Source organism: Nyctereutes procyonoides, unplaced genomic scaffold (genome assembly GCF_905146905.1).
Source record: "Nyctereutes procyonoides isolate TBG_1078 unplaced genomic scaffold, NYPRO_anot_genome, whole genome shotgun sequence".
NCBI lineage: Eukaryota > Metazoa > Chordata > Mammalia > Carnivora > Canidae > Nyctereutes > Nyctereutes procyonoides.
The window spans coordinates 7104091-7129795 of record NW_026575051.1 but is presented as its reverse complement, the minus strand read 5'-3'; the positions used below and the strand labels follow the sequence as shown (position 1 = coordinate 7129795).

At 45.5% G+C, this 25705-nt stretch overlaps 1 protein-coding gene across 1 annotated transcript in view; it reads right to left on the bottom strand.

Annotated features, from left to right (window-relative positions):
• Nucleotides 1-143: 143 nt before the first annotated feature.
• The window catches only part of ZFAND3 (zinc finger AN1-type containing 3), a 330560-nt gene continuing 304998 nt past the window's right edge, over nucleotides 144-25705 (bottom strand). Inside the window, exon 6 of the mRNA XM_055330430.1 lies at nucleotides 144-2520. Coding sequence (XP_055186405.1) covers nucleotides 2366-2520 — 155 coding nt within the window. The 3' untranslated portion in view covers nucleotides 144-2365. The remainder of the gene's footprint in view (nucleotides 2521-25705) is intronic.

Below are 25705 nucleotides of genomic sequence, written 5' to 3'. Positions count from 1 at the left end.
GTGACCCCAGAGAATGGAGAGCGACTCTGTGCACAAGAGCCACTGCTCCCCCATCTCTTCCAACTCTGGCCAGGGAGACATTTTACCATTTTCCTGGCTATACAGGTAGCACTTAGGAGAACTGGCAAAACAGAAGCCCAAACTCTCATACGATTGGTTTAATTTTTTTTTTCAGCAGGAGAAAAAAGAATAAAGTTACAAGATTCTTTTAATATTTTCACAATGTTAAAACTAAAACTGAGCTCTAGGCTATGTGTGTAAGTAAATCTAAAACACAAAAGGGTTAAATAAGATCTTCTCTTTTAAAGATACAAGAATTTAAGCTTTCCTTACATTTAACAAACTTCACAGAACAGATACTGCAGGGGAACAAGCCCTCCCCCCACCCCCAGCTCTACCATCAGGACGTGAACATGGGCTATGAGCCCGGTGTTCCACTGGGCTCCCCGGGGAGCCTGCTTCCCATCCCTGCCTCGAAGCAGAGGGTGGGGCCTGAGGAGGGCCAGGAGGGCGTGTGGGGGGCCTCTTCGGGATCAGAGCTTGGCGGGGGGCCTAGGCGGGCCGCCTCACTGAGGATGGCCGTGTACTGGCCGGAGGGCCGTGGCTTGACAACAGTGGTAAACGCGGGCAGACCTGGCCCCTCTGCCCTGGGCTGCCCTAGAGCAAGACACCGGTCTGGGTCCTGAAGCAAGAATAAGGCTGGAGATTTTGCAGCGGATTCCACTCTGGTGGGGGCAGGATGGGAGGAAGAGGTTGGGAAGAACATGATTTCCTATTTCAGTATTCCGGATGAAAAAACATTTGTAGTTGCAGGTGTTTAGCTGTGAACTGCAGACAGAGTCGAACTGTTTGTGGCGATATAAAAGGGAAAGTTTGCTGGGTTAAACTAGCCTGTGTGTGGGCAGATCCGAACCGCCTCTGCAGGAGCCTCCGACTCACACCAGACTGGACCGGATGGGGTCTCCGGCCCACTCAACCCTGTTCAGGCTTTCAAGGGAATCTTAATCCTGTCCACCCTCCCCGCCCCACCTGATGGGTGAGGATTCCCTACCTTGGGTGAACAGGCCCATATACACCCTCCCCACCTGGCCTGAGCCGCTTCGGCTACGGACTCCTCTCCGCCTGCACCAAGGAGGCACAGGCTGGGAAATACGCCCTCCCATCCCCACCGCCAGAGCAAATGTCTCTCTCAGAGCTGGGCCATGGCCATGAATCACTGTTCTAGACAGATCAGCCCACAGCCCCTGTGGCACGTGCGGTGCGGCCTCCCCTCCCTATACCTGCTATGTGGTAGAGGCTGTCCCTGGACTGCAGAGTGGCTCAGACCCAAGGAGCTGGGCCACGGTGGTCTCCTCTTGGCCCGCAGAGGGCTGGGAGGGCACCCGCTGGGGGGGGCAGAGGCTGCGGGCCACAGCTTCCCAGGGGCTCCCCAGCCCTTCTGCTGATCCCCGTTGGCTAGGAAACGTCTTTTTAAAAACTCCTGATATAGAAATCTAGCTGCAGAGGCCAGTCTGTAGATCCCAGCCGCAGCTGCTGTGCTGTAATTAGCCTTATTTGATCAACTGCCAGACCCCTGCACTTGGCAAGTGGCAAACCAGAGCCAGTGGGGTCAGGGTGTGCCCCTGGTTGCTTCTCCTGACCGTTGGGTCCTGTGTAGAAAAGATGGGTCTCATACATGGACTAGTCTTGAGTGGAGCTAATTTTCAAAGTGAGGTTATCGTTTCTCTTCTCGTGTGATGAGACAGTTTTTTCATAGCAAGTCAGGTAAAAAAATTTTCCTAAGAACCTGCCCCCCACCCCCATTTTCCAGCTCTGTGGGAAGGCGAAGCCACCGCCCAGCCCAGCCACGCAGCCAATCTCAACAGCCTCCTGTGGCCAAGGCACGCGGGGCCATCAGGGATCCTGGCTACTGGGACTAAGGAAAAGTGAAGAGGTGAAAGGCCGAACGTTAACCAGAGTTTCTGGCAAAGCCATGTGCGTCATGGGAACTTTAACACCAGCTTCTACTCCTCTATTAACTCAGAGTCTCCATCTGGAACACTTTCCACTTAAGGCTTTTTATAAGTTTGACTCCAGCAGTGACAGGTATGTGTTGTTTTAAATCCACTAGCCATGCTCAAAAAAAAATATTCTTCATGTTTTAATTTTATACAATGGCTAGCAGGCACCTTAGTAACCAGCCAGAAATCAATTTCAACCACCATCAACCCCTAAACTACAGTACCAGGATGGCTGGCTAAAGAAAGGAAACGGACTGGCTGTAGTCTGACGCGTGCCCAGTACAAGGTGTCTGGCTGACTTTGTCCTAAATAAGGCTAACATTAGTGAACTAAGAACAGCGTCATGTGGCGGCCGTGCCTGGCCTTCAGGAGCACCCCTCCCCGATGCGCTGGCAGGAGCGCCCCACTTTCCGGTCCAGTTTCACCATTTTCATGATGGCTTCCTCTCGGCCTCGGCCCATGTGGTCAAACGTACAGTCATGCTGCTCGGGGAGGCGATGTAACATACAGAACACATAACCTGCAATGGTGGGAGAAGCAGAGAAAACAGATGTTAAGACCATTAAGGTGGCCTCCAAATGCCCAAAGCCCAGCTTTCATTCTGATCTGGAGGATGTGAGGGGCATCTCAAGGAGTGGACCGTGGTCATAGCAGGTGCTCCTGCTGCTGAAGAGAGTTGATCACGGTTGCCACCTGCAACGAAGGAGGCTGCACCTTTGCAGCTCCCAGCTCCTCGAGTCAGCCTGAGGGCCTCAGAATGTCCAAGGGTGCCGCTCAGAAGCTGACTCTGCATTCACTGCTGCTCCTGCTTGAGCCCTGAAGGTGGAACCCCACTGCTATGGTGAGACATGCCCCCTTCCCTGGGAGATGAGTGCGTTCTGAGCCCCCTCCCTCCCCACCAAATAGGCAGGAGAGCAGAGAGCTGCCAACTCAGCACTTTCCCAGCTTGGGCAAATTGTAATACACACCACAGGATACCCACCACTCCTAGGAGGCAGAGAAGGAGCAGAAATGATTATGGCTTAAATTACATTCTATTTCCTGAACAGTGAGGGCTCAGGGGGACGGTGGGTGTGATCAGACCATAGCCCACAAGTGAGTGGAGGCTCTCAAAGGAAAATGGATTATTTCCAGTGCTGGAAGAGGTATCACATATAAATACAGGAAAGAATAGAAATGTTGTGCTCTAATCGCCAGTCATCTCAAAGGACCCAGATACTTCTAACTCCACCTGGAAGGTCAGGAGGCTGCTCCTCTCTCTCTGGAACAGAGAAGTCAAGGGAGACACTCATGGGGCAGAACAAAGGACTGAGGAGAGGCCAACAGAGCAAGGAAATGGTATAGGTGAAGTTCCTCAGGGAGGAAACGGTAAGAGGAGGCCCTTGGGGAGTCAGCGGGAAGCTCAGGGACAGAGGAGACACAGAGCTGCCAAGGATGTGACCCTTTCCTTCCCCATTCTGCTCAATTCCTAGAACTGCTGGCAGGTGTGTGGAGGTGCGTGGGGGACAGACAGCTAATGTCTCCTAGGTCTGTCTGGTCAACGAGGGGAGGGAGAGATCCAGGCTGGGCTGGCTTATGCTGCCGTTCTATGTGGCCATACTTCCAGGCCCCACAGGCCTAGCCAGACCAGGTCCACCTCTCTCTGTGCGCATGGACAGGCATCCCATAGCAGCCCTTCTAGGCCAAAGCTCTCCTCACAAACAACACCTCTTCTCAAAGACTTTTCCTTGAGACTTCTTTTATGCCTAGATCTCACTGCCTAGAGTGAATGAACAGCCACCCCTTGTAAATGGTGATGCATGAATCTCTACATCCTAAATTTCTTTTTTTTTTTCAGACATGAAGAGTGGAGGTAGTGATTTTAGAAGAACAACATTAGCTGAAGCAAAGACTGAGTAGCCAGGACAGGCAACAGTTCAACAGCTAAACTTGTAAGATTCCCTTCATCTAGAGAACATTCCTCAGCTGATACAGCCCTGCTCCTAGATCTTGAGCTCTTGCTGTGTACAGAGCACATGCAAATGGCCTGGGGGCCTGAGTGACCAGGTTGAGCCTGGACTATCCACTGTGAGAAAAAAACACATTATTAACTGCTTCCCAGGCAGAGCAGGGCAATATGTTTGACTCTAAATTGGGACTGGGTTTAGGAAAAGAACAGAGATGAAATTTTTGTCTCCAGAGAAGCTGAGCTCCCACTTGGTCCAAAAGCAAAGTTAAGATTAACGAGCTCATATTTACTGATAAGTTCATTACTTGAAGATATTGGATAGCAGTTATCTTTGTCCTAAAGGACTTCCCAGCATAAATGTGGAAAGGCTCAGCATGCATCCTCCCTCTAACAAACAGAACTGTCTTTTGGGAGCAAAGCCTACCTGGCAGGGGAGAAGCTGCTGCTAGGTCAAGGGCTTGAGGCAGGGCAACAGCAGTACGGTGGCATGATGTGTATGTAGATGTTCCTGTCACCAAGTCCTGACATACTTCTCTAACTTCAGCATTACCCCTGCTGCCCCTTCCCTTCCCTTCCTTTTTTTTTTTTTTTTTTCCCAAGATACTGGGATGATGTAGGAGAAGATCCCAGGGGCTCTTCTCCACTTCTGAACAATGATCCAGGCTGAATCAAAGTAGCAGGAGATGGATTACCTCTGAAATTAACTTGGCCCCGGGCTCAGCCCACCATCTCATTAGTCAAAGACCGACTGGGGTGGAGGGGTGAGGCTCTGGTCTTGTCCTTACTACACACACACCCCAACTTTGCTCAGCTTGCCTTCCCCTGGCTAGAGAGCAGCCACCTCAGGGGGTCTGAAAACCCCAGGCTCCCTTGGTAAAAGGAAACAGGCTGTGACAACCTCAGCAGCTGCCTGATACAGTCCCTACCCACCCGAGATTCTCCAGCCACCAGCAACATCTCATTTCTCCATCTGAGTTCTGTGTATGTCCGCTGTTAGACACAACTTGACACCTAGCTGTGATTTCTGAAAGGTGAAAACCACAGCAGCTACACTTGGAGTGGTATGTGTAACAATTAGAATGTAAAGCTTTATAATTCACTGGGGAAACGTCTGGGGGAAAATCTGGAAGGCTAGCTGCCCAAATTGTTGCACTGAGGTTTTAGCTGGCATAAATTAAGCTCAATCCCCTCTCTTGTCAGGGTCACTCACCAAAAGGAAGTTATATGCTGGAACTTGTCCTATATGCTGAGTAGGCATTATCTACTGACAGCAGCCAATCAGCTAAATGAAGTGAGTGGTGGGGAGTGAGCTGTTCTGGATACAGAGGAGAGCAGGAATGACTGGTGGGTGGGACGCAATCTTTGTCCTCTTTTCTTGGTACCCACAGATCTGTTTCCAGAAACCACTGCAAGTGTCATGAACTTTCATTTACTCTCTAATTGGATTCTTTAGACCAAGCTGGAGAAATGAGTTCAGGCTGCTAGGGAAGATGACTGTTCTTAATTTCAGTGATGAACACTGTTTTAAAGCGCAAGGGGATTTATAGCCTCTGTCTGGACCAGGCCATCCTCCACACCATGCATTAGAAACCGACTGAGGCCTTTCTAGAGAGGGTCAACCAAGGCAGTGTCTGAAAGGATGACAATGAATTGAATTGGTATCATCACCTGGGGTACCACGCAATTCTTTCCCTGATTTAAAAAAGTTTACATCAAAACTGAATTCATTCACTCGCATACATATAATCTATATCCATCTATCTCCTTATGGCCCCACAGTCCAGCATCATGTAGTTTGAAAAATAATTTCCATTTACTTTTGCCTACAATAGCTACATGCCACATAGTATTTTAGAGGGAGGAGGAGGGATCAAGGGATAGGAGAATATGATTAAAAGGATGCTGATCCCCCAAAAGAGAGGGAAAACACCCAAAGCAAAAGTTTTAAAAATATGATCTGTCTGCTAAATGTGGTTTAACCTCAGCCCTTTCCTTGCCACGTTCCATGATTGGCCACCCTGCTCCTTAGGGCCTCGAATTACTGGTTCTCCATGACATGCTAGCCTAGGAGGAAGCGACAGAGCTCCTATAATATAAGGTAGCTGGAGTTGTTTTCAATAAATCTGCACAAAACTTACTCAAGAACGTGGGTGGGTGTCTCTCTCTCTTTTTTTTTTTTTTTGGTAGTGAAGAGCACTTTGGGATGAGCCCTTGATTTAAAAAGGAGGGTGAAGAAGCCTCTATGAGCACTCTGTTCCATGGCCTACCCTCCCTCCATGCACACTACCCTTCTCTCTGACAGCCACTCCCTGGCTTCAGACAGGCCATCCTGCATGTAGGAAGAGGGACAGGAGGCCAACCACAGCAGGTGATACCAGTCAGCCCCTCCCTGTGAACTGAGCTGGAATGTCTCCAGCAGCTATGCTCTCACTCTGAAAAAAAAAAAAAAAAAAATCTCCAATGAAGCAAGCAGCATCAGGAGAGAAGAGGATGCTTGCCTAGATGGCCACAGTGGCTGACCTATCCAGGGCTTGGGCGCTGCCCAAGCCTGTGGCTGTGGACAACAAGAGATGGGGGATATTATCAGAAGCTTCCCTAACTCTGTCACTATCAGAGACTCAGGATTATGGCATAAACCAAAACATAATTTAGTGGCTATCTAACCCTCGGTCCAGAAAGGGTTTCTTCCTTACATGGCATGAGAAATACAGAAGTCAGCATTCAGGTCACTCGCTCTCAACAGAGAAGCTTAGGGGCATTCTCATGGGACAACAGGCATGTTAATGGAAACCACTCCTCCAGACTCGGCCCTCCTGATGTGGACCAGTGAGCCATATGCCACATCAACCTGAAGATGCCCAATACCCAGTGGCCCTGAAAAAACATTCCCAGCACAAAACAGAACTGAGGCTCATTCCTCCAAGATTCACATAGAAGTGCAGATTTCTAAAAATGCTCATCTGGTGGGGACCAAACTTCTGACCTGACCATTCAGCTTTTTTTTCTTTTTGAATTTTTATTTATTTATGATAGTCACACAGAAAGAGAGAGAGAAAGAGGCAGAGACACAGGCAGAGGGAGAAACAGGCTCCATGCACCGGGAGCCCGACATGGGACTCGATCCCAGGTCTCCAGGATCTTGCCCTGGGCCAAAGGCAGGCGCCAAACCGCTGTACCACCCAGGGATCCCACCATTCAGCTTTTAAAGCTAACATCTGGAAGTCATACTATACATTCTGGTACCCTCATCCACAGTTAAACCTCACATCTGCTTACAAAGGGTGGGATTTAGGTATTTTGAGACTAAACACACAGGACTGAGAGCAATTTATACACATGCCATCATCAAAGATGACACCCAATACCTTGTTCTAAGTGCTGTGAAAGTTGTAACACTGTTTCCTGTTTCCCTAACTTGTTTACAGAAGTCCACAACAATCACTGCCCAAGAGGAACCCTGGGAAGAAGCCTTACCCAAGACCTGAGGAGAAAGGGTGTGTGTCCTTTTGGTGGTGCTGGCTGGCAAGGCCCTGAGGGTAGCTGCACCAGGTGACTGTCCCACCTGCCAGTTCTGTCCTTCCACTGCTCCCCACTCACAGGCCAGGGGAAATGGCTCCTGTACTGGGGGATGGGGAAGGTGGGTGGAGGAGGGGTAGGGGAAGGAGGCAGCCTTACATCCTGCAAGCAATGCTGTGCCTACCCTTGGCTGAGGCCCTGTATCACCCCCACACTCCACCCCTCCCAGCATTTCAGCACTTCCCTCCAAACTCTAAGAATTAAGCAGTGGTTGGAACTTTTTTCATGGAATTTCCTAAGGGAGATAAAGAAAGTGATGCCAAAATCCACATTCAAAGTCTGAGCCCTTGACATTTTTATTTAATCCTTGTCAGACAGAAATGCTGCCTATCAGCTTTATCTTGGAGTAGAAAGCACTACTTAAAGTTGGCAAAGCTGGGGAGCTCTGGATACTTTTGGCCTTTAATTAATTAAATATTTGTTTTCTTGCAGAACCTGTTCCCCACCCCCGGCCCTTGAAGGCTCATCCACAGTGGCAGTTTTAGTAAAACCAAAGAGCAGGCCAGGCCTTAGCTCCCGCTGTTTGCGTATTTTTTACCTCATTTATAAGAAATATTTTATACTTTCTTGCTCATTTGAATTTCAAACTGCCAAAGGTTCAAGAAGAAACTAAAAATACTGACAAGCCTTGGGGACTGAGGCACTGTAAAATGATCCACCGGTGTGCAGCCTGGGGTGGCAGTGCACATGTGCATGCTGCCTGCCCACTGGCTCCTCAGCCTGTGCTGACTGCAGCGAGGTGGCGAGGCCTATGTAGGTGTGTCCAGTTAGGAGGAAAATCAGAGACTGCTCCTACACACAAGCATGAGCTCAGGCAAATAGAACCTACCCAAGACCTCCCTTTCACAGTTTGCTTTCTGAGAAACCTAGGTAACAGACAATCCAATCCCCAACTCATCGATAGGCACCACTTGTGATCTATGTGTCTATTTAAAGAATAAGTGACAAATATGCCTGACCCATTTGTCTGAAATGACCAGGAAAGCTGGTTAGAAAAAAGAAATCACATTTTTTTCTAGCAAGGTAAAAGTTTCCTAAAGCTCAGGACAGCAAACTGACCTCATAGCTCATTTGTAAGTACATGCTGGGAACAGCAGGTGGCTACAGGAAAGCTTGTTGGAAAGCATTAGCCATTTATACTCCTACCAGCAGCAAACCCGGATTACACCACATCCACTGACCCAATGCCCAAGGCAGAATTTGTAGCACAGAAACGTATTAAAGGATCTTAATGTATTTTACTTCATCAGACCCATGGTATGGGCAAAGCAGCTGGAGGTATTTCAGGAATGAAATGTGTCTGCTTTACATTCTCCACCATCTCTGGCTTTGCATGGTGGAAGGAAAAGCATCCACTCCAAGAAACAGAACTGGATATCCTGGCTGAGTTGGCAGACAGTGCTTAGCTGGGCTGGGGGAGAGAATGGGTCAGCTGCCCAGGGTGCTGGAACCAAAGCCACAGATCACCAAGCAGGGTATCAGTCTGTCTTTCAGATGGAAAGAGAACTTGCCATTTGGAAGAGCCTAATTCTACTCAACAATTTAATAAAAACCATTAAAATGTACTGAGACAATTTTAAAGCAGAAGCAATCATCTGTTTTTCCCCAAATCAATTAAGATACCAGTTAGACGGAAGCTAAATGCCACAGTGTGACAGAAGGCAAAGATATGGGAGCCCTTGTGCAATGAGCTCCTCAGGCGCTGTGCACACTTGGCACATGGCTCTGAGAGAACAGTCAGCAGCAGCAGAGAGAAAACCATGCCACAGTCCAGCGTAATGAAGCTCCTGACAGTTTGCACACGTGTCATTTTAAAAGTGTAAAACATTCACCACTCTTGGTATCTTGCAAGAACTCTAATGACCTCTTTCCTCTTTTCTGGGGGAATGCATACCCTATCCCAGTAATGTCTCCTGTCACCGAACTCAGGCAGCCTCCCTTTACCTGACATTCAGACAAATCCTGTTTCTGTTCATTCCTGCCTCCCCCCAGGAAAAACCTAGTCCTATTTTTTGCCACCGGGGGTGGGCAGTAGGGCAGGGCAGCTACAACCACAGAGGGTCCTAGGCCATCCACCCTAACTTGTGAGAACCCTCCTCCAAGCAAGCCCTGCAACACCTCGGCACAGAGAGAAGGGGACTGGCTGAAGGCTCAGTCCGCTTGGCTGTTTTACCTGCAGATGAACATACATTTAAAAACTAACAGAAAATGGCTCAAGGCGGTTTTTGCCACAGGATTGATGACCTGCTCTTTCAAACATTTCATTTCAGTAGCTGAGAGCAGGCAGTATTTGCCTCTTGGTATCTCGGGCAGTTTTAAGGATCCGAAAAACCCTAGGCGGTGCCTGTACTCCCGGCTTCCTCCCCACCCTCTGCCCCCACACCTCCAACCTCTCAGGGTCTCTGGAGGACGTAAGGTACTAGCAGGAAACTTCTAGTTCTTGGGTGACTTTATCCTCCTCTCAGCACACTCAACATTTGTTTGGCTTTCTCTCTCAGCATTACCTTGTCCTTTAAAAGATCACTTGCTCAATTGGAGTCAGCTCCAAAGCTGCAGTGGAGACCTGGGGAAGGGCCCTACCAGTCCTCCCAAGAGCCACCAAGGGCCCAGCGTGGGCATACAGGAGCAACTCAGTGTGCTTGCCAGAGAACTCTGGCCTGTTGAGTCATCCCTGAGGCTACATGGGCAAGTCACAGTTTCAGGTGGCCTTAGGTTGTAAATGCCATGTGTCTCTCTCCAGAACACCACTTGGAAAAGAAAGGAATACTTTCCCCATTCTTCTCTGTTGGCCTTCCAACTCACATGGTGAGATCTCAGGAGAGTACAAAAATGCCAGATGGGCCTCGGGGAGACCTATGGCAAGTCCCATAAACAGGGTAACCCTGAGTTCTCTTCCTGGATAACCCAGTGAAGAGCCTGTGCTTTGGGGCTAAAGTACTGGATTCAAGTTCCAGCTGCACTGCCGACAGTTGTGTGAGGTGACTTAGCCAGAGAGCCTCAGCAGTACCTCCCATAAAAAGGGGTTCTGGACATTAAAACAGTGAGTGTGTGTGAAGCCCCCAGCTCAAGGCAGGCTGGCTGCGGCTGGGATGGCTCTTCCAGCTTTTGTCATCCCCTCACCTTACACAGTAAGACTAAGGCACTGGACTTCAGTGCTGGGAGTCCCCTTCCCCGTTCCTTCCTCCTCCTCCCTGCTCCCTCTCAGCCTGCTCTCTGGTTCCTTCTCCTAGGAGAAACTGCTACTGACAAAGGAGAATGAGTGTGAAATCTTCCTCTGAACATGCGATGCACAGTTTCCTCTGCCCCTTTCCACAAACCTCTTTGTACAGAGTATAAATGCACAGTAAGTGATAAGCTCAGTGAAGAATTTCTGTTGAAGATAATGCAAATTTTAGAGCAACTTGATTAAAATATATGAAGACTACACGGGGCGGCCTAGAAAGCACTCACTGGTTAGGGACACCATGAAAGGGACCTGGAAACTTTCCAAGGACAGTGCAGAACAGCTACTCTGCCCCTGTGGGAGCTTCTCCACAGGTATGGCTGTGAATTCCGCAAGCCTCTCTCACAGCAGAGGCAGAGCATGTGTGTTTCCAAGTTTGCTCACGTACTGACTGTGTGCTGAAGAGCCCATGTCTATTTCCCTGAGACTGTCGGGCTGGGAGCTACAGTGAAAGAAGAAGGAGAGAAAGGAACGGGCTCTAGACACTCGGAAAACAATTACACTTTTAATCCAAACGGTGCCAGTGTCACGTGCATTTGGTTTGTGCTTCTAAGAATGAAAAGTCTCTCTGCATGCCTCTTGTTTTCACATTAACTCAAAAAGGTCATTCTGAGGACCTCAAGAGTATACGCATGCTCTCCTCTATTTTCACAAAATTTAAGCCTTAAAGTGCTGTCCACTCTTTGATGTGTACGTAGAGGGGAGGGCAGAGAAGCTGGCTTCCTAAGTCTCCATTTTAAAAGTTAGTTTATTTAAATACACCCTCCCCTGGAGGGCAAGAGGCTTATTCGGTGGCAGAAGAATGTTGTAGTTGTAGACATGAGTTCAGATTTGAAAACAGACTAGGGACTATAGTCTGTTAAAACCCCCACCGAGGGATCCCTGGGTGGCGCAGTGGTTTGGCGCCTGCCTTTGGCCCAGGGCGCGATCCTGGAGACCCGGGATCGAATCCCACATCGGGCTCCCGGTGCATGGAGCCTGCTTCTCCCTCTGCCTGTGTCTCTGCCTCTCTCTCTCTCATTCTATGTGACTATCATAAATAAATAAAAATTAAAAAAATTTAAAAAAAAAAAAAAAAAAACCCACCGAATGGAGATCCCACCCCAGGATTCTAGAGACTTCTTACCTGGCTGGGAGGAGCTGACCTCACAGCCCAATTCCCTTTCACTTGGTGAGGGGTGGGAGGGGGCTCAGATATGGTTACAGTCTGGGTATAAAAAAAAAAAAAAAAGCCACGAATGGAGCCTGTTCATTGCTAAATCCAGTGGGCCCTTGCAGTTCTCCTTGATAGTGTCTGGAACGGTTAACTACTCCCACAGGCACATACTACTTTCTTTGTTTTCATTCTCTTACACTGATAGCTCCTCATCTACTGTCCTTTAAGTATTAGAATTACCCCCATGCTGGACTCTCTTTTTGTTTCACCCCACCCTTGCCCCAAGGTTTAAAACTCTAACCACACATGCAAACAACTCTGAAATTTCTCTCCCTGCCCCAGATCTCTCTCTCTGGAGCTCTATGCCTCTGGATCCAATTATCTACCGGATGTCTTGGATATCTTAGACTTAAGGTGCCCAAAATGGAACACTGACTCCTTCTTCTCAAACTTGCCTCTCCCTTAGTGTCCCGCACTCTAAAAGAACAGGCTCACCCTGCTGTCAGTGGCTCATGACAGAAACCTGGTTCATCACTGGCATCTTCTGCACTCTTCATATTCAACTACTGAGTCCTGTGGATCCTAGTTCCAAAATTTTTTTAAAGATTTATTTATTTATTTATTCATAGAGACACACACACACACACAGAGAGAGAGAGAGAGGCAGAGACACAGGCAGAGGGAGAAGCCGGCTCTACGCAGGGAGCCCCATGCAGGGCTCGATCCTGGGCCTCCAGGATCACACCCCGGGCTGCAGGCAGCGCTAAACCGTTGTGCCACCAGGGCCGCCCCTAGTTCCAAAATTTAAATTCCTTCTCCTTCCTTCCATCTCTACTGCCATCACCCTGTCAAAGCCACCAGTATCTCTTGCCAAGGCTACTACAATACCCTTCTCTGGGTGATTGCTGACTTCAAATCCATCCTGCTCTCAACAGCCACGGTGAGTCCACACAACCATCGCTGATAATCTCATTCTTACTTAAACCCTTTAATGGTTTCCTAAGAATGACAATTTCACCACCTTAACTCTCTCATGTCATTCAGCCTCGCCCCCTGGACTCTATGTTCTAGATACACTGACCTAATCAAATTCTTGCTTCTTTAGGCCTCAGTTTCAATGGCTTTTACTCAGGAAGACCATCCTAGACCTTCGGACTAGCCTAGGGCCCCATTATACGCTTTTCATGGCATTCTGGACTTTTTCTTGAAGCACTGGTCACAATTATAATTGTAGGGGTAGTTTGTGTAATTTTTTCATTTAACTTCTTTTCTTGACTAGATTTCATGAAAGAAAGGGCCGTGCTTCTGAAATTTAATGCCTAGAACAGGGGGTGGTTCACTCAATATTTTGATTGAATGGAGGAGAGATTAGTTACAGACTATGTTCTCTGAACCTCTGAGGAAAAGTAAAAGCCAGTCAAGAGCTCAGGTGGCCAGATCCAATCTGCTCACTCTCATCTCTCAGCAGTATCTGTCTTCTCTCCCTCCCTTGTATATACCACCGCCGCCCTGGCTCCTGTGGTATTCTGTGATATTCCAGATCTTCTTCCCACCTCACTGGTTGTAGCTTCTTGGAATCCTTAACTAGCTTCCTTTCTGAAACCACCACAGAAAGCAGTACTCTTAAACTTTCATATATTCCTTCAAGTAAATCTCATCCAGACCCAAACTTTCAATATTGCAGTCTAAATATTGATGCACCTGGAATTTATATTTCCACCCACAATTTCTTCCCTTAAACTCCTGTATCTAACTTACCACTTGACAAACATACCCAACTAGATTGGTTAATAGGAATTTCAACTGTAACATGTTCAAAACAGAACTCTTAATCCTCTTGACTCCTGTATTGGCTAGTCTCCTAAACTTCTCTGCTTCTGTGAATGGTTCCATATCCATACAGCTGCTCAAGCCAAAGCCAAGACTCCTCCCTGATTCCTCATTCCCTTACTCTTCATACCAACTTTATTAGTAGTCTTGTTGGGTTTATCTTTAAATGAAGTTCTGAATCTGTCCTGCTTTCTCCATCATCTCACGCAAAAGTCCTGAGGCAGGAATGAGTACAGCATGCTGATGGGATAGAACAAAGGCTGGCAGGGCTGGGATGCTGTGAAGCCAAAGCCTCCACTGTGGCTAGTTAGAGCCCACAATGAGTTGCCCTCTTCTGCCTTTGCTGTCCTCAAAGCTCTCTCTCTCACAGCGTTAGAATGATTTTTCTTTTCGTTCTTGGTAATTGACTTGAGATGTACTTTTTATTTTTATTTTTTTTTAATTTATGAGAGAGAGAGAGAGAGAGAGAGAGGCGCGCAGAGACATAGGCAGAGGGAGAAGCAGGCTCCATGCGCCGGGAGCCCGACGTGGGATTCGATCCCAGGTCTCCAGGATTGCGCCCTGGGCCAAAGGCAGGTGCCAAACCGCTGCGCCACCCAGGGATCCCGAGATGTACTTTTTAAATATTTGTTAATTAATTCCTGTTTGAATAGATAATACATGAATATAACAGAAATTAAATTTGCATAAAATAATATTCAGCAAAGAGTATGTCTCCCATCCCATTGTCTCCCCAGAGGCGAAGCAACCACACCACTACTACCAGTTGTTCTGTATTCTTGGTAGTCTATGCACACGCATTTATGTTTATCTCCCAGAGGGATGGAAATGTAATATAAAATGTAAATCAGATCACACCATTCCTTCGCCTAAAACCCTTCAATACCTTCCCACGACTTTTAGAATAAGATACTAACTCTTTGCAAAGGCCTACTATCCCCCCATTCGGTCCCACCTGCTTCTCCTCATGCACTGGGCTCCAACCACATGGGCCACCTCTCTCATCCCGATCTGCCAAGTTGTTTCTGCCTCAGGGCCACGTTGCTATTGCTCCCTTGATCTGGGACACTCTTCCCCTAACCTGTGAATGGCTGGCTCTCCCAGGTTTTATGTCTCAGTTCAGCTTTCACCTCCTCCAGATGCTAGACTCCCACCCCTACTTGCAGTGCCTCCCAATGCCCTTCTCCTTCTCTGTCATTCTATTACACCACAGCACTTACTCCCATCACAAAGGATCTCATTTATCTGTTCCCGTGTTTACTGCATCTCTCTCCCAAAGAATAAAAGCACCATGCAGTCAGGGACTTTGTCAGTTCTATTCCTTGTTGCTCCTCTGGAACTCAAGTAGGTAGACTGAATAAATAATTACTTAGAGTCAACATCCAACTCTTTAAAAATAGAAGAAAATTACTTCTAGCAATAAAAGAATGTTTAATGCTGTACTGTGTGTCCCCCCACTCTGCTTCTGGAGAGGAACACCATCATACAGTCTACTTCCAATTACCTGGGTGAACAGTAGCACAGTGAGGACAATCTAAAACCTATTGCTGTCTGGCTTTGGATATATTCCATTGTTTGCAGCAGTAGGTTTACTTTCCTAATTATGCTTTTCTATGGCCATTATTACTATGAGCCTATATTCTGAGCTCACTCTGAAAGGCAACCCAGAAATGTCTAAGATAGCATCAATCAGATGCTCTCCTGGAATTAAAACTTTGCTGTAACACTCACAACCATAAATGAGCTGAGTATAGGGATGCCTGGGTGGCTCAGTGCTTGAGCATCTTGCCTTCAGCTCAGGTAGTGATCCCGGGGTCCTGGGATCGAGTCCTGCATTGGGCTCCCCGCAGGAAGCCTGCTTCTCCCTCTGCCTATGTCTCTGCCCCTCTCACTCTCTGTGTCTCTCATGAATAAAGAAATAAAATCCTAAACAAACAAAAAAAACCACAAAACTGAGTATAGATAATGATAATGAAGGCTGAGTATAGATAATGAAGAACTGAATATCATCACCCCAATTCCCGGATATTCATTTCCTACTCTACCCAAGTATTCTGGTCAGTTACTCCAGATTCCATGGAAAATTAATCCTGAGATAACACTCCAGTTCAAAAGAAGAGCAGTTTAATTGATACAAGAATATTAACATAAACCTGGGCCTTTAATTTGTAAATCTGGAAACTTTCCTCTTCCCAGGTGCATCTGTAACGCTTCAGTGCACACCTCTAAAGAGCACATATCATCCTATGTTTTAATCACTAGGATGCACAAACCCCATTGTGTGCTGACTCAGAGCTTCCATGTCCCAGGGGCCACCAGGCTGACACGGTTCAAGAAGACGACCATGTGAGTGCGTGAAGAGGCCAGGCCTGCTGCTAGACAACATAATCCAGTTAGGAAAAGACATGCTCTGCTTCTCAAGGCACGAGTGGGCTGCCAGAACATTAGGCCTCCATTACTCAGAGGAAAGGTCTTCAAGAGCAATAGCCACTGCCTGCCACCTCCCACCTTATGGCCTAAGAACAACCCATCAGTATCAAAGCAATATCTTGATTGATATTTAGAAAATTTTGGTCATGGAGAGCATCTAACAGCTGCATGGCATCCTTCCTCTGCAGTCCCACTGTACTGTTGTGGAGAACTTGTCCATTTAAATGAAGTGGGCTGGGGATCCCTGGGTGGCTCAGTGGTTTAGCCTGCCTTCAGCCCAGGGTGTGGTCCTGGAGTCCCAGGATTGAGTCCCACGTCGGGCTCCCTGCATGGAGCCTGCTTCTCCCTCTGCCTCTCTCCGTGTGTCTCTCATGAATAAATAAATAAATAAATAAAATCTTTTAAAATGAATGAATGAATGAATGAATGAATGAATGAATGAAGTGGGTCTGGCTGTCTGCTATAGAAGAGAGCCACAGGACAGAACTCCCCACAGGCTAGTGCCAGCTGTCTCCCCTCATCCACCACGATACTGCACATTTTAGCACACACAACAGCTGGTGAGGCCCTGTGATCATGTACAAGGAGGTACCCAGAGCCAAGAGGGACGCTCCTTGTCATCCCCTCCTTCCACCCATGTTCCAGGCACCGTGTTGTGGGTTGAGAATAAACCAGACAGACAGTACAGGTGGCTCAACCACTTGACTCCATAGGCAACAACAGAGAAATAGAATATCCTTCAAATCTCAGGAAGAAATAAGCAGGGGCACCCTCCCAAGCTCATACTACCTCGTGAATAAAATGTCAGCAGACCTACCACACCCACCACACCTCCATTTTTGCCCTCTTCCCATTTCCTTACATTTCTAGTCCTTCTCTACTTTGTTTTCTTCCTCTTTCTCTCCAACACATTTCTCCCTGCTTTTTTGTTTCTCTAGGTGCCCCAGTAACTATGGTTGCCCTCACATCTTGCTCTGACAGCATAGGGTATTTTCTGGATTGCAGGCTCAAGGGCACACCAAATTTTGGGGTGGTGGCAAGTATCCACACCATGCGGCTTCTATGTGTGCACCTCTCATCTATCTGGAAAACACACAGGAGATGACTTCATCTCCTCCTCAATTCTGCCTAACTCTGAATAGGGATAGGAATCATGTCTGTTCAAACAAGGAAAGGTGAGCAATTTCCTAGAGAAGCCAGCTGACCTAATTATTTTAGGCACTTCTTCAATGAACTATAGGGCTGACTCATCCACGTTTTTCAGTCTTTGGCCTCTGAACTCTGTTCCAATACTTCACAGAGAGTCTTGACTATTCAAATCTGCAGTTATGATAGCTCTTCTACCCACCAGCTTGACAGCACCATCTCTCTGTACTTATTCCCTGCCTATCCAGCACTTGCATGTTTTGAGTCTCTGGGTCTCATGTGCTTCATGGGTCCTGTTCCAGGGATGCTCTCCCTTAGGGCACCGAGTTTCAGAGACTGAACAGTTCTGGTGACACCAAGCACTGTCTGAGAGCCTACAACCCACAAACATTTTTTTTAAATTTATTTATTTATGATAGTCATAGAGAGAGAGAGAGAGAGAGAGAGAGAGAGAGGCAGAGACACAGGCAGAGGGAGAAGCAGGCTCCATGCACCGGGAGCCCCACGTGGGATTCGATCCCGGGTCTCCAGGATCGCGCCCTGGGCCAAAGGCAGGCGCCAAACCACTGTGCCACCCAGGGATCCTCCCCACAAACATTTTGATGGGGCTCTGGTGAGTGGACAAATGTACTGAGTACTAAGATGGCCTTCTCCATATCTGCCTTCCAAATGATGGCAGTGCCCCCCAAATGCAGATTCTCTTTTTATAACATTGGCTACAATATCAACTAATGCTGCAGAGCTTGTGTTGCTGTTTGTCAGAGTCTTATTCAGGCTCACTGCTAGCAACAAGGTAGCAAAATTTGAAGTGGTGAGGCTTTTCTTAAAGTCTGTATATCAAGGGCCCAACAGCTGAAGAATAAGGACCATCACGTGATCTTATGAGAGCATTGGTTTGCTTAGGTAAAAGCACTTTCCAGAAGGAGAAACAAACTTCATTGATACTGATCTCTTCAGAGGAAAGGTGCTATAGAAATCTCATCTAATAAATAAAGGATTCAGGCACCAGTGTTGGGCTGTCAGTCCAGCATGGAAAAGAAGCTATCAGGCTCAAGGAGTCAAAAGTATTACTGGTCATTTGTACACTGTTTATAGAGCTCTATTCTAGGGGCTGGGTGGAAGAAAAAGAAAAGAAAGAAGTCACAAACGCATGCCTTTAAGAACAGCTGGAGATGCACAGAGAAGAAAACTGCTGAAGGACACAAGAAGCAAAGCAAGAAATCAACTGCAAATAAAATCAATATAACCCAGCTATGTGCAATAAATCGGGGGCATCAAGGAGAGGTCAACTGCATAAGGTATCCTGGAAGAGGTAAGTTTTCAAAGAAAATGAGGACATGAATTAGCACTCAGGAGAAAAATGGAACGTCCACATCAATAAAAATTAAGTGCCACTGTGTCTTATATTACCCAGGTACAGTGGGAGAAAAAAAGATGGCAACACTATGGACCCTGTCCTCCAGAGACATCTAATCTAGATGGAGTGACAAGAGATGCATGGAGCACAACAGAAAACAGTGCACTGGGATGACTCATTACCACCACCTCAAGAGGCTCTCACACAGTAGGTTGCATATATTTTCAATGTGTTCAATAAGTGTTCAATAAAAAGCATCTCTGAATTGAGGAAGTGCTTAACAAATGGGCTAAGATCTATATGGCTGAAAATAAAGATGACTCATGCTGCAGGTATCTCCTCACTCCCTAGGACACCCATGGGCCAGGAGGGGGACATGAACAGTGCAGGATTCTGCGAGCTCAGCAAATCTAAGCTCACATGCTAGATGCTCCCCTAATATTTCTGAGTTATTCAGCCTCAAAGCTTGAGTATTTTACAATGTATTTTACAATGCTTTTATCAGGATCAAGTGATTTAACATAGGAGCAGGCATTCGGTGTAATAGTGTTTACACTTTACTCAATAAAGTCGTTCTATTTTGGGGGTGCTTGGGTGGCTTTTTCTGGGGCGCCTGGTTAAACATCTGCCTTTGGCTCAGGCCAGGATTTCAGGGTCCTGAGACAGAGCCCCATGTCAGGCTCCTAGCTCAGTAGAGAACCTGCTTCTCCCTCTCCCTCTGCCCCGCCCCCCCGGCCCTTGCTGATGCTCATTCTCTCCCAAATAAAATCTTAAGCAGAAAAACAAAAAACAAAAAAAACAACCCTGTTCTTTTTTCCTTTGCTCAGAGGATCACAGCTGCAATGGTACAGAGTTCACTCATTCAAATCAAATATTTACTAGGCATCACTGCACTTCTACAGTAGAAACCACCAAAAAACATTATATGATTGGTCTCTGTCCTCCAGTGCTTAGGGTCTGGAAGGAAGGATAGACAATTTCAGTATCTAAGAAGTACAGCAGTATTTCTTTATGGACTCCATAAGAGAGAAGACTTTTCAGCAGTCTCAGGAGATCAGCAGATAAAGAAGGGTTTTTGTTTAAAAAGACACCTAGATTTTGCGAGGGCCTCTGATGAGGAATGCCATGGAAATGGTGAGCCCACTCTAGTCCCTGATTTCCCCACACTAGTTCTTTAGTCCCTGTGAACAAACTTGTTACTGGAGGAATGGGGTGCTGGAAAGCCGAAGACCCTGTGTCCAAATATCTGAAGAAGAGGCTTGCCGAGGAGGAAGCTGATTTGTGACAGGTCACTGTGGAGGGCAGAGTGAAGAGGAATAACGACATGTTTTATAAGGAGGCTAGTTTTAGTTCAGTAGAGGAAGCACCTAGCCAATCTAAGCTGTCTGGCAATAATAAGACCTGTTGTATTCCCTCAAGGCTGAAGATGTGCATGGCAGCTGGATCAGCTGCCAGGGAACTGCTGACGTGGTTTCTGTATCAGTTCAGGGAGCTCGACTGGCATCAGATGGGTAACTTCTTTATTTTTTTTTTAAGATTTTATTTATTTATTCCTGAGAGACGGGGGCAGGGGGGCAGAGACACAGGTGGAGGGTGAAGCAGGCTCCATGCAGGGAGCCCGATGTGAGACTCAATCCCGGGACTCCAGATTATGCCCTGGGCTGAAGGTAGGCGCCAAACTGCTGAGCCACCCAGGGATCCCTGGGTAACTTCTAAGTCACTTAAGTATTTATATTCTATGCCAGTGACAAGTTAGGCAGGAATGAGAGACTGGTATGTTTGTATACAGTAGGTCTTTATCACTATGACCTCCAAAGGACTCATCTTATTCATGTGCAAGATGAATCACAGGTTTTGTTTATGAAAACACACTCATCCCCAAAGCTGAGTATTTAATTAAACCATAAGCTTATCAAATATTTTTAATTAGACCAAGCGAGCAATGCTACCCTATCTCTTAGTATATATATGTTGTCTGCTTTCCATCCCCTACCAATAAAAATCCAAGGCAGATAAAAGTAATGTAACAATAAAAAAAATGTTAAAGTTCCCCATCTATACCTTATTCCTTCAGCCAAATATTCCACTAGGAAGACCTCAGGCTGCACACGTACCCTGGCTTCAAGAATATACATGCAGACTGGTCCAGACATTCTCTCATTCACTGGCTTGGGCCTATCTTCAAATACTACTACAAAACGGACTTTTCCCTAAAGATACCAGCAGGCTCACCAGGACACCACATTTCTGTGACTTCCAGTTTTTCTTGTACATTATTAGTACATACTGTCTGGGTACTACCACAGACCATATACTCTAATAAGGGCAGTGAGAAGCTACAGAATAACATGTGATCCTAACCCCTGAGGATTTTAGAATCTAAGCAGGGGAAAGGAGATCAGTAGAGGAAGGCATATGTGAAGTACTCAGAAGATGTAAATCTCTAAGTAAAAAAGAATGGAGTTGATTAGATCTGATATAAAACCTCTATGATGTGCATCACCTTACTTGAAATATCCAGTAATTATACTCTATCTGAAATTACCTTTGCATTTCCTATGAAAAAAAAAGAGCTATGAAGTGTACAGACAGTATATCAAACACTGGGGTATATTAGAATTACCTGAGCAACTACACTTTTACTTTTTAAAGAAGCATCCCCTTCTATCCAGGGACTCTGAAGAGCTGGTCTAAGGCCCACATGTTTCAAAGAAGTTCTGCTCATGAGGAAATCATAGTAAGAATCCATTCAGAAGACTGGAGTGTCTAGTAGCATATAATTGCATACAGTGTAATGAACACAAATTAGCTTACATACATTAAAAGCCCTGGAAAGGACATTTTTTTAGCGAAAATTTGTTGTCAATTTGAAGGAAAAAAAATTTTAATCCTATTATTTTGACTAAACACTACTTTACTTTTACTACTAATGTTCCAATTTAGTGACATTTTGCTGCAAAGGGTCCTTAGAAGAGTCTTGAGTCCTGAGCAAGGTTCTGGAGGCCAAGACAAGAGGAGGCAAAAACAAGAGTATTAACTTGAAGAAAAACCCAAGAAATCTTCTGGGTACTTCATTAGACACAAGTGAAATTCTGTGGAGACAAGCAGACATCCAAGATGCATGATGAGGAGATGTAGTTAGGAGGACCCAAGACCTCTGAGATGGGAGGGACACTCACATTGGGCAGACACTCTTCAGTCCCTGAGCTTTTACATTAAAGGCTGCATGAAATACCAGTATTTTGCACACAGGTATGATCTAAGGCTAGTGGCAACCTTTCTGACCTCAGTTTCCTCGTTCATAGAAAAAAGTGGGGTTGGATGAAATGACTGCTAAAGCTCCTTCTAATCCTGGTGGTATGTGACGCTAGTATCTATCTACACACAAATTTCTGTGATTGTGTCTTGTGGTAAAAGCATTTAATTCAAGCAAAGCATTTCCAAGCATCTCTCAGAGTGGTTTGCTTATATTACCTCAAGTGAGAGTAACCCAGAATAGCATCTTAGATGTCTGCTATGACACTAGTTTGATGAAAAGAGGAACACTCTCAGGTCATAGGCTTTCCCCCTTATAGATGTACAGACATGTTACATACAACTGAAAGCAAAGGGAATATGCTTCAACTACAAACAAAAATGAATTCATGGGATGTGAAAATTTTATTTATTTTTTTAAAACATTTTTTTCTATTTATTCATGAGACACACACACACACAGAGGCAGAGACACAGGCAGAGGGAGAAGCAGGATCCATGCAGGGAGCCTGATGTGGGACTCGATCTCAGGTCTCCAGGATCACGCCTTGGGCTGAAGGCAGGCGCTAAACCACTGAGCCACCCAGGCTGCCCCCACTGAGCCACCCGGGCTGCCCAGATGTGAAACATTTAAAAAACAGTTTTGCTGATCTTTTTTAGGCCACGTAAGCTCACCATACATTTTATCATCCATTTTGGGGGAATGTATTTAAACATTTCCTGTCTTCCTAGAATGCATCAGCAGCTATAATCATTAGCCATTTGTCAGGGTAAGGGGCAGCGGTAGGGATCGGCTACAAAAATCTATAGCAGATGGGGTGCCTAGCTGGCTTAGTTGGAAGAGCATGTAACTCTTGATCTCAGGGTTGAGTCTGAGCCCCATGCTAGGTGTAGAGATTACTTAAAACAAAACAAAACAAAACACCCAAAACCTTAAAAAATCTACAGCTAGGGGCACTTGGGTGGCTCAGTGGTTGAGTGTCTGCCTTTGGCTCAGGTTGTAATCCCGGGATCCTGGGATTGAGTCCTGCACTGGGCTCTCCATGGGGAGCCTGCTTCTCCCTATGCCTATGTCTCTGCCTCTCTCTCTCTCATGAATAAATAAATAAAATCTTAAAAATATATATACAGCTAAATTATACTTAGTTGTACAAGATGGAATTTTACCTAAATAAGAGAAAAAGCAAGGAGATCCACTCTCAACATTTTTCATTTATGGGAGAGGTCCTACCCAGTGCAAAAATACAAGAAAAATAAATTATAGACAAAGATTGAAAAGGAGTTAAATGACCTTTATTTGCAATGACATGATCATGGATGTAGAAAATCCTAAGGAATCTAAAATAAGTAAGTTGCAGAATAAAAAATCATATGCAAAAATTGTTTTGAAGTGACAGCAAAGAATAATCTGAAAATAAAATTTTTTTTAATTTTTATTTATTTATGATAGTCACAGAGAGAGAAAGAGAGAGAGGCAGAGACACAGGCAGAGGGAGAAGCAGGCTCCATGCACCGGGAGCCCGATGTGGGATTCGATCCCGGGTCTCCAGGATCGCGCCCTGGGCCAAAGGCAGGCGCCAAACCGCTGCGCCACCCAGGGATCCCTGAAAATAAATTTTAAAAATTCTGTTGATAATAGCAAAAAATTAAAATACTTGGGAATAATTTTAACAAATGTATACTGAGAAATATAAAATATTACTGAGAAACTAAAGACGATTCAAATAGATAGGTTCATGGGCTGGAATATTATTAAAAATGGCAATTCTATAAATCTTTTTAAAATGATGAAGATAGGGATGCCTGGGTGGCTCAGTGGTTGAGCATCTGCTTTCAACTCAAGATGTGATCCCAGAGTTCCGGGACCAAGTTCCAAATGGAGCTTGCTACAGAATGCATGGAGTCTGCTTCTCTTCCCTCTGCCTAGGTCTCTGCCTCTTTCTGTGTCTCTCATGAATACATAAATAAAATCTTTTAAAAAAAGAATGGTGATGATACTGGGAGCCTGGGGGGGATTAGTCAGTTAAGCTTCTGACTCTTGATTTCAGCTCAGGTCAGGATCTTAGGGTCACGAGACGGAACCCTGTGTCGGGCTTCACACTCAGTTTGGAGCCTCTCTATTCCTCCCCTCCTAGTCTCTCTCTTAAAAAAAAAAAAAAAAGGTGAATACACTTGAAGTACAGACTCTTCATAAAAGAAGATACAAATGACAAAAAAAAAAAAACTGATGAAAAAATATACTTAACATCACTAGTTATCTGGGAAATGCCTGATGGGAAATTAATATTCTACAGCGAGATGGGACCACACACTCATTAGAACAGTTAAAGTTAAAAAAAAAAAAAAGGACAATATTAAATACTGACAAATTATGGGTAAATTAGAGCCCTAGTACACTGCCAATAGAATTTTCTTAAAAAGCAAAATATACAGTGGTCATTCAACCTGGCAATTCCACCTCTCTATCTACCTAAGAGGAATTAAAAACATATATCCACATAAAAACTTCTGCATGAATATTTATAGCAGTTTCATTCAAAATATCCCCAAACTGTCAACAATCTAAATATATGTCCCCTGGTAAATGGATAAACTTAATATGATATCCATACAATAAAATACTATCCAAAATTAAAGAGGAATGAACTACTAATATGTAACAATGTGGATCAATCTCAAAAACAATACACACACAAAAAAATACACTATGGGGGGATCCCTGGGTGGCGCATCGGTTTAGCGCCTGCCTTTGGCCCAGGGCACAATCCTGGAGACCTGGGATCGAATCCCACATCGGGCTCCCGGTGCATGGAGCCTGCTTCTCTGCCTGTGTCTCTGCCTCTCTTTCTCTTTGTGTGTGACTATCATAAAAAAAAAAAAAAAAAAATTAAAAAAAAAAGTTTTTTAAAAAAAAATACACTATGCAGATAGACAAGACTGTATATCATACTGTATGAATCCACGGATATGAAAATTCTGGAAAAGGCAAAATTATACCAACAGAAAACAGATCATCAATAGTTGCCTGGGGGCTGGGAAGGGGAGTGCAGGGGCTCTGACTAGAAAGGGGCACAAAGGTGATTAAAAACATTCTGAAATTTGAATTTGGTGATGGCTGTACCACCTAAATTTAACAAAACTCCCTGAACTCTAAAACAGGTGAATATTATGGTACACACATTCTATCCCAAACATTTTGTTAAAAAGAACACCACGCACACTTTGCTGGACAAAGAATTAACTAAAACCACTTACTCTTGGAATTAAAACAAAAGACATCAATCATTCACTTCCTTTTGCAATGATCCAAAAGAAGTATTCTAAGCAGGGTAACCTATCCAGATAGCTTTGATAAAATTATTGTGCCGTTATAGTCCCTAACATTAGTCTATAAAAGTAGTTGCAAATTTGCTATCCAGACAGAAAATATTTCACTCCATGGGATAAAGGTCTCCTGGCTCACCTGTCAGAGGGTGAGAATGTGACACAGGCTTCAGCAGATATGCTCTGCACATTGTGTCTTTTAAAAGCTCAGTTGTTGATGTTCCTTTGAGGGGGAGGAGAGTTCTTCATGTTTCTCATTTCTCTCTATAGTCTTGTCAAAGGACATATGGTAGGCTGGATCTCTGAGACAGTGCTCAACAAACAGGCTAAATACATGGAGTTAGAGTTCAGTAAAAGGTCTGATTTGTTTTGCTCTAGCATCTCAATGTGCAATTTATAAAGGAGCAACAGAGAGACTAATCTGCTTGGTTTTAGACTAGAACTCTTATACATTAAAGAT